This window comes from Sebastes fasciatus, chromosome 9, assembly GCF_043250625.1.
Source record: "Sebastes fasciatus isolate fSebFas1 chromosome 9, fSebFas1.pri, whole genome shotgun sequence".
Lineage (NCBI taxonomy): Eukaryota > Metazoa > Chordata > Actinopteri > Perciformes > Sebastidae > Sebastes > Sebastes fasciatus.
In genome coordinates this window covers 17,564,384-17,582,351 of record NC_133803.1, presented here as the reverse complement: position 1 = coordinate 17,582,351, position 17,968 = coordinate 17,564,384, and the positions used below count along the sequence as shown (strand labels likewise).

Sequence of the window (17,968 nt, the reverse complement as noted above, 5' to 3'; positions counted from 1 at the left end):
CTAGATTAGAAAACTATTTTGCTGCTATGCAGAAATACATTTTAGAGATTAAAATAAGAATAAGATTCTACTTTTTTTTCAGGTAAGACTCTGACTCTGTACATTCCCTCTACATTGTTTTACTGATAAATAATTATTTTCATGTTAAAACATCTTACTTCTTGAGTCAAGAACTGTTTTTCATTCAGAAATCACGAGACTTACATTTGTTGAATACACTGTACGGTATTTTCTGAGAAATTACTTTTATTTTAGAGCTGTCAATCGATTCAAATATTTAATAGCTATTAATGATTGTCATTAATCGTGATTAATCGCAAATTAATCTCACATTTTTTATCTGTTCAATATGTACCTTAAAGGGAGATTTGTGGGCAAATATGCTTGCTTTTGCAAATGTGTATATATATATATATAGATATATATATATATCTACTAATGGAAATCAATTAACAACACAAAACAATGACAAATATTGTCCAGAAACCCTCTCATTTGATCAGCACTGCCTAGTTTGACCATTTGGTCGGAGTTCGCGAGTGATTGACAGCCGTCTCTCATAGACGGCAGCTGGACAGCAGACCTCAGATCAGCTCTTACTGCTTGTTTTCCTCCGGTATGTGAAATCTTGCAGATACCGTCAGGAGCACTGGAGGACACAGAAGCACATGATTTTTTACCTGTTTCATGTACTACCGTCACGATATAGCGGTTTTATAAAAACAACTTTTTTTAATCATTTTTGTTCCAATCTCGCCTACTTCAGCTTTAATGCGTTAAATAACCTAGTGGCATTGAAACGAATTTGCGTGAACGTAATATTATCATGTTAACTTCGAAAATTGTCAGTTTTTCCTTGCCAAAATGTATTGACACAAAAATGGTCCTTCAGACGCCGAGATCAGAACTGCGTCCATAGCAACGGTCTGTTATACATAGCAACGGTCTACTATTAAGAAATAAAAGACCGTAGAGCACCGTGATTGACCAATCAGAATATGTATTCAACTAAACTGCGTGAAAAAATTGATATAACGTTAGACTGCAGTAACATGGTTTTATTTAACATTACTAACTGAAGTGATAACAACCATAGCCTTTCGTATATTACTGCATATGCAACATCCATACACTAAAGTTTATGGTCTCTATAACAGCTTATACTCTGTAACAACGTGCTTTATTGTAAAGGTTCAAAGTGTGCAGTGTCTCATGTTCTCATACAAAATGTAGCACTATGCAATTCATGTTTGATGAAGATGAATCCATTATCAATAACTACATTTTGTCTTTGATTAGAAGAATTGTTTTTAATCCTACTAATGTATGTTATGTGCACAGGGAGATGCTGGTCTTCCAGGTGAAGATGGACTGCTAGGACAAAAAGGGGATGCAGGAGACAAGGTATGGACAACACTTTTATGATCTTGATATATGCACTTGTTTGTGCTTGGTCAGGAAACACGCAGGGGTTAAGTGAATGTTAGAGATGCAATATTTTCACTGCAGTCTAGACTTGAGTAGGTGGGCAGCATCACGTTTAACATCCACGGTTCACTGTAAGTCATACATAATTCAGAAACATTCATTGAATCATAGATCATGTTAGGCCACCATGCTTTGTCCCATGTTGTAAATAACCATACTTTTGCTCTCAAATAATACTCTCAACTGCTAACTTGAGTTTTTCTCTGTGGCCAATACCATTCGTTTTCCAGGACAGTTGCAAGGTCTAAATGTGAAGAATGAGAGCATGTCCCTGTAGGACAAATTTATACTTTGTCAGAAATTCATTGTCAGAGGAAATGGAATATCTCTCTCTCTCTCCTAGCAAGCAAATATCTGCTGTAGATGTCTGACAAAGGTTCATGTTCAGCCGTCAATCCCCTTCAGAGATGCTACCTTACAATTACCTTTCACAAGGTGAATTTTCTCACAAATCTCCCGAGGTGTATGAATTAGAAAATCAGTATCCTTTCTCCGTGACAGCTCAATAGACAGGTTGAATTGTAAATGCCCAGTCACTGAAAATTGTTGGTGTTGTGATGGTTGGAGGACAAGAAAAAAACATAAAAGAACCACCAGATAGCCAGACAAAAAAAGTGCTATTTTTCCCTAGACACACCACGTCGTTTGGAGTATGAAATCCCACTTTTAGCCGTCTGTGCGAGGTTAAGAAAGGAACCCAGGGAGAATGCATTTGGCTATGAATGGAATTCATAGGGATGAACAGGTGGTGGTACTGTATGCATGATAAGACCAGATGGCTTCTGGGGTCAGTGTCCTAATTACCATGATGTGGCTGTGGGATTAAGATATGCAGTATAACTTTTGTTTCTGGAAAAACACTCATTCCTGCAAGGCATTGTACCTGTAGAGCTCAGCACGGGAATTTGGAATTGGGGTATTTTTGTTATGCTGTGTACATAATGAAGCGTTCATACTGTTAATGTGTCATTGTGTTCAACATGGTTTTAGCCTATAAACAGCACCAACCAGGTGCTGCTGGTCTGGAGATTGTAAACCGTGTAAAATGAATCAGAAATTATAGAGACTTTTTGATTATTAAGAAAGAAATTAATGTTTTGCATTTAGCTGTCATGTGTGCAGACAAGTATTACAACAATGTCAGTAAATTATCATCAATCATCGTCATTTTGTTCCTGTATATTGTATATGGATGATAGATAGATAGATAGATAGATAGATAGATAGATAGATAGATAGATAGATAGATAGATAGATAGATAGATAGATAGATAGATAGATTTTTATATGGTTAGGTGTCATTTCTACAGTCAGTCAAAACAGTCAGATCTTTTGTATATTAAACATGCTTTGTGAAAAACTATTTTCTTCCATTTTCTAGTCATGAATATAGAATTGTATATTCAAAACTGTGTGTATAGCACCAGATTGTACTAATCAGATTTGTAAATGTGTTATAATTGGCCTCTAATGACTCTTAATTGACCTAGCAGGGATCAGCACTCAAGCTGTAATGTGTCCGTCTATGTGCACTTTGAGTGTGTTGGCGGTGCTGGTGATTAATTACTTGCTGCTAAGTGAAATGATTATATTCTGTGGGCAAGAATGTATCAGGCAATTCTACATTTCACAAAATGTACAGCAGGCACCGTGATGTGGTATTTCGCAAATAGTGATATATCCCCCCGAGTTAGTTTTGAACCGAAGCCTAAGAGCCCATCCAAAGACCCTTAGTACACGCCTGTTGTGTTACGATGCCCAACAATGATTTAAACGCGATTTTCAGGAGGCCATTCCATTTTTTTTTCCCCCTATTATTTCTGCGGGCCATGTCTTGTGCTATGAGTCAGTGGCTCACACTGTTAGCACCTGAAATCTAATTTCAGGTCTTCAACAAATCAATACTTGGCACCATTTGTGTGCTTACTGAACAACAAAATTCATATCAAATCCTATTACAGGCTTGAACACTAAATCAATGAAGTTAAGGGAGAAACTTGATCAAGGACTAGACATTCAAGACTAACTGACTCAGTCAGTTGATTATGATAACACCCCATCGTTGTTTTTACTCAGAAAATACATCACCTCATATTTTTTTATTTATATGATCATATAAGACCCATTGTTCCACCTTGGTTTAATAGTATGCTCATGTATATTGTTTTTCAGAAGGATGATAAATCTCAATGGTGAACTGATACTTAACTGAACTCAAGTATAATGCCATGTTTAATTCTGAAGAAGGCATGTGATATCAGTAGATGCTAGATGCTGCTACTGCTGGCAAGCATTTCATTTACTGGGATCTTGGATTTTTTAATCAATTTTGTAAATATAGCATATAAGTTAAGATAGTTCTGTATTTACCGCCCTTGACATTAACAAGGGATTGAAAACATACACCTACTGTTAATGAGGTTGTCGCATCAAAGAGTAATTTGCTGAAGTTATTGGGTTTTATTGCTTTATCAACATCATTCTTTACTTAAATGATGAAATGTTAAATCAAAAACAAACAATCATTTTTACATTAATTTACATTGTAGATATCTGAACTCCTCCTCCTCCTCCTTCTAATCCCCTCCTTCCCCTCATTCATCTCCTTATACTCACATAGTGTAATGAATTGTTGCAGCATCATGAGAGCTGAAGGCATTCTCGGTGTGGAGAAAAAACATGTCTAATCTAAGGTTTAGTCTTAACTTAATAAATCTCAGACAGGGAGACATTTGTTTTCATGATGAGTGAAATCAATACATTTACAGGCACAGCAGCAGAGTGCCACTCCGGCAATTAGTACGCTGACGGTGGTGCTCTGAGATCTTTTAATTTACCTAATTTACAGTTTGAATGAGTTCACACAAGCTACGGTTGCTGTGTTTGATAGACTGAGGTGGAAATGTGGTGACACACTTTATTTTACCATTAAATAACTAGGAATAAATCATCTTGGTATAACGTGGTACTGTAAGAGGTTAAGGTGTATTTGATGTAAAGGGGTACTTTGAGAGTTTTGAAGTGGGGTTGTATGAGGTACTTATCCATAGTCAGTGTATTACCTACAGTAGATGGAGTTATATCTGTATATCAGTAATGTATACGCTATATTTAAAATATTTTTGGCAGTTTACCTTGCTGCGAGACAGCTATACAGTCTATGTTTCTGATGGGGAACTGAAGCCGCTATATCTATGCTCTCGCCCCGTGTTCTACGAGGTAAAATAACTGTTTTTTTCAGTGGAGTTTGGTGGCTTTGGCGAGAGCGTAAATGGATAAAACGGCTTCAGTTCTTCGTCAGAAAGGTCTGATGGCAAAGTAAAGTGGTGAAAATATTCTAAATATAGCGTACACAGATATTGATTGTTTTAGGTGAGCCTTTCTTTTAAGTGGCTAAAATATGTTTTGCTGTCGGCCCCGTCTACAGCAGTACATAGCTTTGCTTGTACTGTTTCTCCAAGCTGGGGACGTGCCGACCGTCATCTACTGTAGGTAAAACACAGACTATGGATAAGTACCACATACAACCCCACTTCAAAACACCCAAACTATCCCTTTAATAATGCAGGCAGAGCTGCATATTATTATGCTGTCAATGCTTATGATGTCAAACCAGTATAAGCAGTATGCCATTTACTGACATTAGCTAACATGTTAGTGAAGTAAGCAACAAAATGTAACAAATCATCGATTGAAAATGTTTCTCACGTCTTGTGGGATTTGCAAATGTTCACGTGCCACTACCACTAAGAGAAATACACTGTAGAAAAGTGGTTTATTTTGAGCCATTTGTGCAGTATATCAGAAACGTCACGCTTTGACAAAATCATGTGTTGTAATTGCTTTTCTCTTATTCCCTCTGACCTTGTTGCACATTAATCTGTCTGGTAATTTATGGTAGCAGTGGACCTCGGTTTAAGCAAATTATATTGATCCCTAAATTTCCAAGGGAGTCCCAATGACTGCACTCTTTTAGATTTACATTATAACACATTAAAAGGGAGTAACAATGTCAGAGCAAATACTGTTAATAAGGTAAGCTCATGAGACTTTCAATTACCAACATGAGAATCCCATTCTGTATAAGATTAAAAAGTAGTCAGAGTATACTTATTAACAATTTAGCCTGACTTGTAGAGATTAATCAAAGACATCTGGGCAATTTAGAGCATTTAAAACACCCATAATGAGAAGTGCAGGCCAATCACAGTGACCTTCACAGAGGGTTTCTTAGAGAAGTGTGCGGGGATTACTTTGGCTGTGTTACTCCTACAGAAAGTACTATACCGCATTACAGTCAAGAGTTTGATGGAGGATTCTAATGCACTGCAAAGGGATTAAACTGCTATGATTAATCCAGAATCCCTCAGGAAATTAAACAGATAAGGATTGGGTCATAAGAATGCAGCTTACTTGAAAGGAAATCCATTTTCTATGGCCTTGCACATAAACCCTGGTATTACTAGATTTATAGCTCCTGCATGTACATGCAAAAGAAGAAAAAAACAACACAATGGTGAAATTAAAACTTCTTCCCCTTTTACAAATACCTTTAATTTGTTTTTCCACCATTTACAACTCTCCTGGTCTTATGGCTTGTGTTTTCAATTAGTACCCTCTAATTCAATTTATACCGCCGAAGTGAATAATTCTGGGGATTGTATTCAAGACTCGTTATTATTTCGCTGACGCTGAATTTCCAGTAGCAGTCAAAACCCTCCACCTTTCCTATTATATTCATCAGTGTGAAAATGTTATTAGCATTTTTAAAAAGGCTTTTGTGTCAGCGGTTGAGTAGAAATTTTAAATTAAAGAAGGCTGTACGGAGAGCTCTGTGAAATGCGTACATTCCCATATGCATTTTATAGGAGGCTTATCTGTTCTTAATGAATGACATCAGCAGCTGTGAATCTCTTTTGTCTCACACAAATGGAATATAATCATCTAATTGCTGAGTCTGTGGAAAGCATTACATCTTTCCACGTCTCGTCAAAGAACAGTATTTCTACAGATCAAATGCTAAGTATTTATAAAAAAAGTGGGCTGGGTGTGTTTTCTAGAATAATGGGTTCATATGTATAGAGATGGCATCTTGGTTATTAGGTTTTGCCACATTTTCTTCCTAAACAAGCCTATTGAGTTCTTGTAATGAAGACGTGACCATGAATGGGCATCACATTTAATTAGATTCTTAGCTTGCAGCAAGTTCTGTGTGAGTTTAATTTGTTGAATAACTATCTACCTCCATCGTCTCTCTCTTAACAACATTGTGGACAATCTGTTTCCTTTTCTCTCCCATTCTGTGTTGCACTTTACCACCACCCTGTATAACTTTATTCCCCTAGGATAAGCAAGATTTTTCTCCTTTCTTGCCGTGTCATGTCCTCTTTTTTTTTTTAAATACAATTATTATTAAAATGATACAATGAACCCTAACAAGGTTCAGATTTGTGCTTTCCAGTTGTTGGGGAAACAGTATCCTGCTCTGCAGCTGCCGAGCGACTACTGTAGGTCAGCAATAACTTGTGGAACAGCTGTAAGAGCAAGATCGCTGCTGAAATGACAAGCCGTCATAAAGCTATTCACTAATGTGTGAACGAGAGACCTTTCACTAACTGTTCTCTGTGCTGTTTCCGTCACAGGGGGACACTGGGGAGGCCGGGCCTTCTGGAAACCCAGGACATAAGGTAAGCTACTCACTGATGAAACAACTTCAAAAACCTTTCCATCAACATTCCCTATGGTGTTGCTTTGTGCGTAAAGCTGTGATTAAAGTTGTGATTGACATGAACTCAGTTGGGAGCTTCAGTTTTTTTATGTTTTCTCCCTCCCTATAAATACATTGAGCTGTAGTTTCAAATAGATTTTTTGTTTTTACCGCATGGTTTTTAGATGCAGTGAATAGCAGGTGGCACGTTTTTGTTTAGTGATTTATGGAATCTGTAACTGCCCGTCTCTGAGATGATTTTCTAACATCATTGGATTGAATCACTGGCTTTTGCTTTGTGTTGACCCCGTCACAGCAACACAGAAAACACAGCAATCTCAAAATTGAATTAAAGCAGCAAGTGGGTGCCCGGTTGGCGCAGGGTGAGCGGTGCTACTACAAAGTTCAGTCCCAAGCAGCGCCGGCTTTCCTGGCTTTGGCCGGGGGCCCCGTTGGACACAGTTGGCAGTGTTCAAGGGTGTGAAGCCAGTAAGGGATTGTGTCCTCATCGCTGTAGTAGCAACTTCTACTTGAGGGTCGGGCCTGTCTGTGTAGTGGGGGCTGGGATCTGTCGGGGAAGCTCTTCACCGTCGGGTGGAAAACAAATGGCTTGCATAACTTGATGCGTATTTGCGGTAACTGTCTACACACACCCTCCCCCGGCCAATAGTGGGGGATCAGGAGTGACAGACATTGCTGTGGAGTTGGACATTTAAATTGGGAGAAAAGTGCACATTTTAATGGAAGCTTTAAGACTTGCTAAGTGCTTGTTTTGTAATTGGATGTTGCTGTTACAATCCTGAAGAGCTTGAGGAAATAGCCAGATTTCACATGCTATCAGTAAAATTACATTTCACTGCAATTGCTATTTGGTTGCTTGCTTGCTGCCTTCTATGATATTGTCATCAGTAAGATTGTAGACCATCAAATGTGGCATCTTGGATGCCTGTGTTTATCTCCTTCAGCGAGGGAGGGCAGGTCCGGTCACCAGGAAGCACCACTTAGTGTAATGCCGGTGTTGTTTCCATGTCTTAAAGTGAGAATGTCCCGCTGTAGTACTTTCATAAAGAGAGGATATGGGATTGTGATTCTATTCTCAGAAAAATTAAGAAAATATAAAGCAAGAAAACATTCATATCCACTAGATATTTCATTGTATTCAAGTGATCAATTGTGCTGCAGATGGTTGAGGAAGCAGTTTATGCATCGGCAGTAAATAGGATCTGGATGAGGACGATGGCTTAATCCTGGATCTATATCCATAGAAGACGTTAAGCTCACCGTGGGGGACATTTGCGGATGAACCTTGATACATGGACTATGGAATAACACTTCATGGCACAGCTCTCTCTGCCTTCTGAGGGGAGGTTTAGGAAAGCTGTTTCGTTGCACAACAGTGCACAAGAAAAGTCCCCATTAAGAGCACCACCGGTAGTATTGATATTGATGCTCATGCACAGCACCATGCTTTGTAGTGTTTTATACCTATGTTCAACTCCTCGCCAGTGAAGCCTTTTCTGGCTCTTTTGTATCTCTCTCTCTTCTGGCTCAAATGGTGCCCTTGGACAAAACCTAAAGACACACTTTTAGGCTCTTTTGTTAGCGACATTGTGAGAGCAACAATTTCATGCAGCTGTCGATATGAGAGTAATAATATGGTTGTCCTTGGACACTATAATGTGGCAGTGGGCTTGAGCTTTACGGGCCAGCTGAGGTCATGAAACCGTATAGGTTACACTCTAATAACAGAGCCAACAAGTTTCAAGACATCTCACATATTTCTGGCAGAGTGTGTGGAAAAGTAGGGGCTGGGTAGCTCAAGAAGAATCAGTGATCAGGAAGATATTTGTCTAACAGCTTATTCCCCGACAACATATACTCTGCTATAGACTTGGCTGGAGCTGAAATGATGCAGTGAGCTCACTTACAAACAATATTGCCGGGAATTTGGTATCTGGTTCCCAAATGTGTTTTTGTATCGGTGTCACTGCGGTGCAAGTGTGTGGCTCCCCGCTAAGCTCAGTTTGAAGGAGCTGTGAGTGAGTTTGGGATTTAACTTTATTGCCCCAATGAGGACAGGACAAAAAGTTACTCTCACCCCCTTTAGCACAGTTTAACTTACTTTAATAGTTGCATTTAGGAAGGATTTCTTTTTTATGTTCTGCCACCGTGGCACACGGTAGTGTATGTGAGACACAATGTCACCCTGGTGGTATCTTTGTATTTGATTGTATTGAGTTTACACATTCTTGTAACCACAATAACTCAAGAACAATACATGATAGAAATATCATACTAACACCAAACAGTCCATCTGCACAGTGCTGTGATTAGATTGTAGAGTCCCTTGATGCTTAAATTGATTTGCTTGTTGATGAGGATAAACCTTGTCCTTGAAACTAGTATAACTCCTTAATCCTTTAAGTGAGTTCACATAAATACAAGAGATATGCTAACATTTAGTAAAAATATCTATGGATGAATGTATTCCTTAGTTTATGTAAGTGATATCTGATCAATGAAACACTAAAAAATTATTTCAAAACACTCATTCATAGAGCTCATCGGACCAAAGCAAGATTATCCAAACTTTACGAGGATGTGAACCCTAACTGTGTAAGATGTAATCAGCCTCCTGCAAGTCATGTACACATTTGTGTGTTGCCCATCTCTTACTGGTTTCCTGAAAGGCATCTTTAACACACCCGGACCAGACCCTTTAATTGCATTATTTGGGGTTTTCCCACCCACTTTACAACTGACCAAAACGAATAGCGATGTAATCGCCTTTGTCACTTTGTTGGTGAGGCGATTCATTTAGCTTAGATGGAAATCCTCTGCATCCCCTCTCATGCTCTTTGGATTAAAGCCGTTTTAAATTGCATGAGGTTGGAAAACAAACACACACTTATAGGGTCTAAAAACGAATTCTGTGCAATGTGGACCCCCTTTTTTTCTTATGTTGTAATGATGTACTGTATATTTGTTAAGGCTGTCAAAGTTGACGCGATAATAATGCGTTAACACAAGTTTGTTTTAATGCCACTAATTTCTTTACATTTTGAACGGATAAAAAATGTGCGATTAATTTGAGATTAATATTTAAATATTTTAATCGATCGACAGCCCTAATATTTCTATTTATAGATAAGTGTTATTTATTTATTTATTTTACCAAACTGGATAAAGGTGAGGACATCACACACTGATGTAAGAGGCCTGGTATGTATATACTCGGCATCTAGGATGTTAAGTCTGATCTAGTTGACCTGTAAATATGTAAATCATTTTATCAAAATATATTTTTTTTATATATCTTTTATTTTATTTATATTTTTGATTACTAAAAAATATGAATATATAGAAAATATCTATATATAAAATATATATAATTTCCCTCTGTGGCTGCCCTGTTTTGTCATATTGTTGTTTTTGATGTGTTGTTCTATACTCTGTAAGTGAAGTTATTTTATAAATGCTCATTATGTTGAAAATTCAATAAACAAAGTTAAGAAATTGTTATTATAAGTGTCTGACATTATGGAAAGAGTCTCACTCAAGGAGAAGTCTCGTTCTGAAATCTGGCAAGGAGACGTGTTGCCGGGAGACAATGGTGTAATAGTGGAATATATCCATGGTGGAAACATGAAAGCCAGCCAGGCAGAGTTTGTTGTGTTGGAGTCCAGAAAGCATAGCTTAGTGTTATATCTAAAATATTTTCAATGTCGTGGCTGAATATTTAGATGATTTCGACAATGTGGATGAGGTCTTTGTATTCGGTGGCCGTTCGTATTCATTTGAGTCAGAGTATACGGATATTCAGATTTCATGAGGCTTCTCCTTGAGCGGCACTCGGACACAATAACAAACAGACTGGATCAAGCGAATGGTAAGAAAAACATTTTATTTCTCTGTCGGGTTCTTTCCATAATGTTGTCAGACTCTTATAATAACAATCTGAGCCTGTCAGTGGCAAAACAAGCACTTTTAGTGAACATAACTTTACATTGATGCTGCTCACTTGCCCTTCAAAAATAGTTGTCCCCCATTAGTCACTTAGACACAAAAACATAAAATAGGGTCCCGGTTGAAAAATACCAACGTTACCCTTTAATCTTGCTTCCGATTTTATAGAGGTTCTGGTTGATTCTAATAATAAGGAATGTGGTATTAAAGAAGTGTCACAATAATTACCTTCCGGGTATAAAAGTGGAAAAAAAAGATTAAAGTATGAACTTTCCAAGGGTCCTTTCCTTTCCTTTTAACTTTCAATCTTGTCATTGCAGGGGGAACTTGGATCAGAAGGGCAAAAGGGAATCGATGGGGAGAAGGTAAGTACTACTATCTCCAGCAGACATATATTCCATACATAGCACATCAGCCAGATCTAGTTTCGTCAAGGAATCAATTCTTATAGGCTTTTCATTTTCTGTGTGATGCCCTGGGGGTTGGAGCAAAGTGCAGTTTTCTGTGTGCCTGTTTTCAGGTGCCTGTCATATCTGAAGTGGATCTTAGTGTGTTCGAGCCCGCACTGTCCTTCTGTCGTGAAATTAATTGATATGTATGCTACCATAGGCTTGGTATACTAATGGACTAAACTCATTTTTCAAATTACCATAACCCCGTTTATGTCTTTTCAGGTTAAACTTTATTGCATGCTCTTAAATCTGGCTGCAGTGATGCAACTAATGTATGTAATGTGAACCCCAACAAGAAGAGCTAGTAAAGGCTTTTTTTTTCTTTTTTTTTAACGAAATGCAAATGCATTAGAAGTGAATTACTATTCTTCTTAGATCTAAGTGAAGTTGTTTTAGCCACAAGCAAATTAGTGCACTTTCCCTCTAAGGTATTAGTTAAATCAAAGGATGTTTTATGTTGTACAGCATTTGTTTGCCCACAATGGTACACTCTTGGAGGCTGTGCAGATGGTCAGTTTAAAGTGGCTTAATAAAGGGACTTCTTTTCATCACCCTTGAGAAGTCAAACAGCTGCCACAGAAATCAGCCTCCCCGCAAGCTGTGATGTGCACTCTGCCCTAACAGTATAACTCTGAGAGAAATCAGAAAAGAAAACCAGAGATAGACATAAAAGTATGTGGAGCCGAAAGAGTGTCGAGCCGCAGTGCAATAAAAGTAGAAGTACTTCGTATTCAAAAACTATTTTGTGTGAGTAGGAAGGTATAAAATGTAATAAAAGTACAGTTACAACAGCATGTAGAGTTTACAGAAGAATCTGTTAATAAAGTAGTATAGTAAACAGACTGCTGTTATACAGTTACGTATGAACTAGGGCTGTCAATCAATTAAAATATTTAATCGCGATTAATAACATGATTGTCCATGATTAATCGCGATTAATCGCATATTTTGTATCTGTTCAAAATGTACCTTAAAGGGAGCTTTATCTAGTATTTAATACTATTATCATCATGGGAGTGGACAAATATGCTTGCTTGTTTATATTTATTATTGTAAATCAATTAACAACACAAAACAATGACAAATATTGTCCAGAAACCCTCACAGGTACTGCAGTTAGCATTAAAAAAAATGCTCAAATCATAACATGGCAAACTGCAGCCCAACAGGCAACAACAGCTGTCAGTGTGTCAGTGTGCTGACTTGACTATGACTTGCCCAAAACTGCATGTGATTATCATAAAGTGGGCATGTCTGTAAAGGGGAGGCTCGTGGGTACCCATAGAACCCATTTTCATTCACATATCTTGAGGTCAGAGGTCAAGGGACGCCTTTGAAAATGGCCATGCCAGTTTTTCCTCCCCAAAATTTAGTTCTAGTTTAGTATGATACCAGTATCTTCTCTCTAGCTTTTAAACTAAGCCTGCCTCGACCTCCAAAAGATTGAATTGCATTAATGCATTAAAGAAATTAGTGGTGCTAAAACAAATTTGCATTAGCTTTATTGTCGCGTTAACTTTGACAGCCCAAGTATGAAAATGTAATTCTACCTGGATTTATTAGTAGATAAAACACATTAGCAGAATTTCAAATACTGATTCTATCTATGTTTGCATTTTGCCGCAAAAATAATCTTTATGTTGTGTTAATGGTAAAGCTGCTGGTGATATTTAGGAAAGAAGGTTAGCCTACTGTTACTGTAAAGAGAATAATGAAGTTGGTCAACGAGGAAGGATCAACTCGGATAGGATAGATTCTGTACTGTTTCCTTTCCACCAATCAGTATTTCCCTGAAGTATCCTAAGAAGGTTACCTAGGATACAAGTAATTGTGAGTGTGCAGTAATTCAAGTGAAATTCCGGTTAAAGGGAAAAAAAAGATAAAAAAAAAAAAAGAATTGGCAGGTTATAAACTCAAGCATTGGTTTGTCTACCCACAACCACTATGCCTCGCTTTGTCCCAAGGTAAGTAGCTATTGGCAGCTTGAAAAGCCAGTTGACGTCATGAGTATATTTGCATATGAATGACATGATCAAGTTTATTTACACAGAAATTTGAAGGAGAGCGAGACCACCTAACTGGAAGTTAGCTCCATCCGCATCAAAGACTGACTGATTTGTAGTCATAATATTACACAAGCTATATGGAAGAATGTGAGCGTACAATACATGATTCCTCTGGTGTGTTTTTTTCAATGATTGCTACTGGTGCTATACAGCAATCAAGAGGAAAGAGCGACAGAGCTTGTGAGCAGCCCCTTGTTTCTTCGCTCGCTGGTTCACCCTGGGCTCCAGTTGACTGGACAACAGCGGTACATAAACTGGAGAAACAGCTGGAAGCTTGTTCACTGTGGAGAGAATGAGACTGTGTTGATGACCCCTTTCTGAGAAAAGCAGCTGCTCAAAACTTCGTCTAGATGTCACCAGTTGATGTTGTTTGCTGATTTGCATATCAGTGCATTGAGTGCAGCTCTGTTTGGGGAGGCAGGCATCTACCATGTGTATGTACACGTGGGGGTGTGGGGTCTGAAAAGGGTAGTGAGTTGCTAATTTGGCAGCATCGGACAATAAGGGGTCTGCTGACAGGCCGGCCTGCTCTCTGTCTATGTGGGAGGCATCATCATTAGTGGTGCTCAGTCTGAAACTTTGTCACTAGAAATGAGATTCTTATTCTTCTGGCAGTGTTCAGTCAGTGATTAGAAATCTGGAAAGTGACAATTCCACTTCTCAGCAGGATAGGTGACTTGTTTTTCCTCTTTATGCATCCCATATGGGCGGTTGGGCTTTCTTTGATCAATCTCACAACATGGCTCACCATGCCTACCCTCCTGGGATTTATTATACTGTGCCCCTATTTCATGAGTGATTTGAAACAAAGAAATGTTTTTAAAAATAGGGGCTACATTTTTGTAGCATTGCTTCTAAGCAGGCTTGTTTGTCCAGCATTGCAGATACCAAGTTATGGATAATAATGGATGGCTCTGGGTGTGTTTAGCCTAGCTTAGCTCAGTGGGCAACCTCCAGATCTAAAAAAAAAAGTGAAGCCAATGCAGAAGTGCCTTAAACTTGCATTCTTTCTAACAGCCAGCAGGGGGCGACTCCTCTGGTTGCAAAAAGAAGTCTGATTGTATAGAAGTCTATGAGAAAATGACCCTACTTCTCACTTGATTTATTACCTCAGTAAACATTGTTTTCGTCTTACAACTTTAACCCTTCCACGGTGTGTTTTCAGTTCATGAAAGTTAATTTGAACATTTTGGTCACCTTAAAATGTCCTATGCAGCGTTCGGTTGTACTTTGCTCCACTCTCTCGTGTCACTTCTGGTTTAAAAAAAACAAGATTGTCCAAAATGCCGAACTTGAGGCTTCAAAACGGCAGTCCACAAACCAATGGGTGACGTCACGGTGACTACGTCCAATTCAAGACAGCCAGTCTAGCTAAAGCAAAAGTGAAAAAGATGTGCTTTAAACCGGCTGTATCTTATCAGCTAGCAGGCCAGTTACCAATACATCAAAGAGTCACCTGGGCTTTGTCTTTGAGCTTAGGTGGGTTAAACATGTCCTGGACCTGCCTTTGTACTGGAAGCACAGAGATAGCATTGACACCTCTCTTTTCATCTGATGCAGAGTAAGATGGTTCTTTAAAGGGTGGCTATATTCTGGAGCGTAGAGGAAACCTCATAGCAAATTACAGTACTAAATATTTGAAAACAAATTATCTGCTAAGAAGCTTATATTTCCATTGCCTGCATTAACTGATTTGTTGGGCACTTGCGGCAGAGGAAACAAGCTGTAAATACATCACTTTAAGTCGATATTAATTGAAAAATGCATTTTTTACCCTTTAAGATCACATCCCCGATCACATTGTACACCTATTTAACAATATATGCAAAAACAATTACACCAAAAATGAACTTTTTCTTATTTTTATATCAGAATCCTATCATTAAGCAGTTAAAATCTCCAATGTTTGCCCGCTAAGTCGCTAACTTTGTCTCTCTTCAGTCTCCTACATCTTTTTTTGCTGAAAATGACGTTGATGAGAGTGGGGTGAACGAAAAAAGTAAAGCCAATAAAACCAAAACAATGAGCTGATAGACTCTAAAATGCTCAGTAGAGCTGAGGGGAACTACAAAGTCGGCTAATATTCTCTGTTGGTTTGTCAACCCGAGTAACTCCTTTCACATACAGTACAAGTAGTCTTTTGCTCAGTTGTTAATATAAAAATATTGATTCAAGCTGCTTTCAAGTGAAGAAATTAACTAGAATATGTCATTTCTAATCTTAGTGTTTTTTCTAAGCAAATAATGCCAACACAAATGTCGGTCATTTATCACAGTTGATACCTTTTCCTTGTATCCACCCTTCTGCAAATTCAGTGGAAACCAAGAAAATCTAAGATTTAACAGTCTCCCTATCCATGAAATTACAGCATAAATCAAGCTGTGATGGGATGTTCATTATTAGTCTTTTCCACAGCCGTGCTGTTTTCTGTGATTTATTTGATTTCTTGACCTAACCCTTGTATTTGATTTAGATTAATATGAACGCGGTGTAAAAGATATGTGGTAACCTAGCCCCATGTCTCATCAGTGAGCAGAGCAGTATAGGATTAATGGGTTAAAGCCAGTATCCCCAGTGCCTCCGTAAGTGAGCGGATGAGGTTGAGCCTCATTGACTTAATAAGGCAGCCCCTTCTTAACCAGTTAATCACTTACAAAAGACATTATTTGCAGAGACTGCAGATGTTCTGGTCTGTAATGTGGATATCGCACAGAGCTTTTGGTTATTGCATGGTTCCTTTAGGTCTGTAAAACTGTGAGATCCGTATTTAACATTATAAAGGTGGATCATGTGGTCATATATATATACAGTAGGGCTTGGACGATACACCTATCTCCTGATTCGATACTATCACGATACTTGGGTGCCGATTCAATATGTATTGCATTTTCAAGTAACACTTGGGAAAAAGTTGAATCATACACTTCTAGGGACTTTTAATTTGGAAAATATCTAAATTAATACAGTAAAAATGTTTGATTTTCAGCATGTATGTATTGTCAGGCATTATTAATTTTTTTCCAGCAACCCAAAGAATAAAGACATTTCCCTCACAAATTAGAGATATTTTCTCTTTAATTTATAAGGGACATGTAATGTTTTATACGTCTGGTGAATATAATCCAATCAATCTTATTTCCATATATGTATTTTGCATTTACAGTTCCCTTTGTTAACACCTTATTTTGAAAACCGGACGTAGTCACACGTGTATACTTCCACGGCTCGCTGCAGCCGAATGCGGTTTGTTTTGGTTGACGGATACAGAACGGATATGATGTCATGTTACTCAGACTACAACAATAAAAGTGGTAACTTCCTTCTACCTCCGCACAAACTCAAATGAAGCAAATATATCAAATCTGGCATTAAAAAATCAATTTCAAAATCGTAAAAAGAAATTGTGATACATACAGTAGGTGAATTAATTTTTTCCCACTCCTAATATATAATTAATATATGATATAATGATACTGTAACATATCATTTTATCTGTCATCAAGTGGTGGTTGACTGGATTAATTTAGTTTTAGTTGCTTCAGTATTGACAAAACGCTCCCGACATTTAATTCTACCTTAATTTCACTAACTTGATTTGAAAAGGGAGCAAGATAGTAAGAACAGCAGAAAATATCTTTGATTGCAAACAAATGAAAATGTTGTGCAAATAATCTAGCTTAATGATTTCAGTTAACCTATTTACTGTGAGACTCCATAACCCGATCCGTCCCTTTACTGCAATTAGCTCATATTCCGTTTTTAAAGCGAGTGTGTTATTTAAGGCTCGAGTAGACACCTGAGAAGCCAGAATTCTATGTATGAGCATGTGATCTAGTATCGTTTTGCAGATACACGTCCCGTGGGAGAGAAGGAGTGCACACACCGTGTTATCTTGTGGGTAATCCAAGTTACATTTGTGGATCCCTGCTCAGTTGAATAGTAAAGTGTCGTAGAAAAGCCGAGCTGTGCTGATGGAACACGATATCCTCTGTACTAGAGGATCTCTGACAGTGACCTCTGATATCCTCACACATTGGCCTTTGTTTAGGTTGCCTTGGTAAACTGTACTTATGTGTATTATACATGCTAATAAGTGATCTTTTCTAGCACTCAATGTGATTAGTCTTATATCACCATACTGTATGCGGTGGTGTATCGCTGAGCAAATGGAAAGTCACAAAAGGCATTTCCTGCTGTAACCTCACTGGCATTTGTAGGCCGGCACTCAAGATATCTATGTTACTTAGAGATCCTGTTCCACAGAGCTTTAACGGCCTGTCATTCAGTAT

General features: G+C 38.1%; 1 protein-coding gene across 1 annotated transcript in view; it reads left to right on the top strand.

Annotated features, from left to right (window-relative positions):
• Positions 1-17,968, top strand: part of LOC141774047 (uncharacterized) — a 114,948-nt gene that overhangs the window by 14,336 nt on the left and 82,644 nt on the right. The window contains exons 9-11 of the mRNA XM_074646355.1: positions 1,342-1,404; positions 7,131-7,175; positions 11,482-11,526. Of these exons, the coding sequence (XP_074502456.1) occupies positions 1,342-1,404; positions 7,131-7,175; positions 11,482-11,526 (153 nt within the window). The remainder of the gene's footprint in view (positions 1-1,341; positions 1,405-7,130; positions 7,176-11,481; positions 11,527-17,968) is intronic.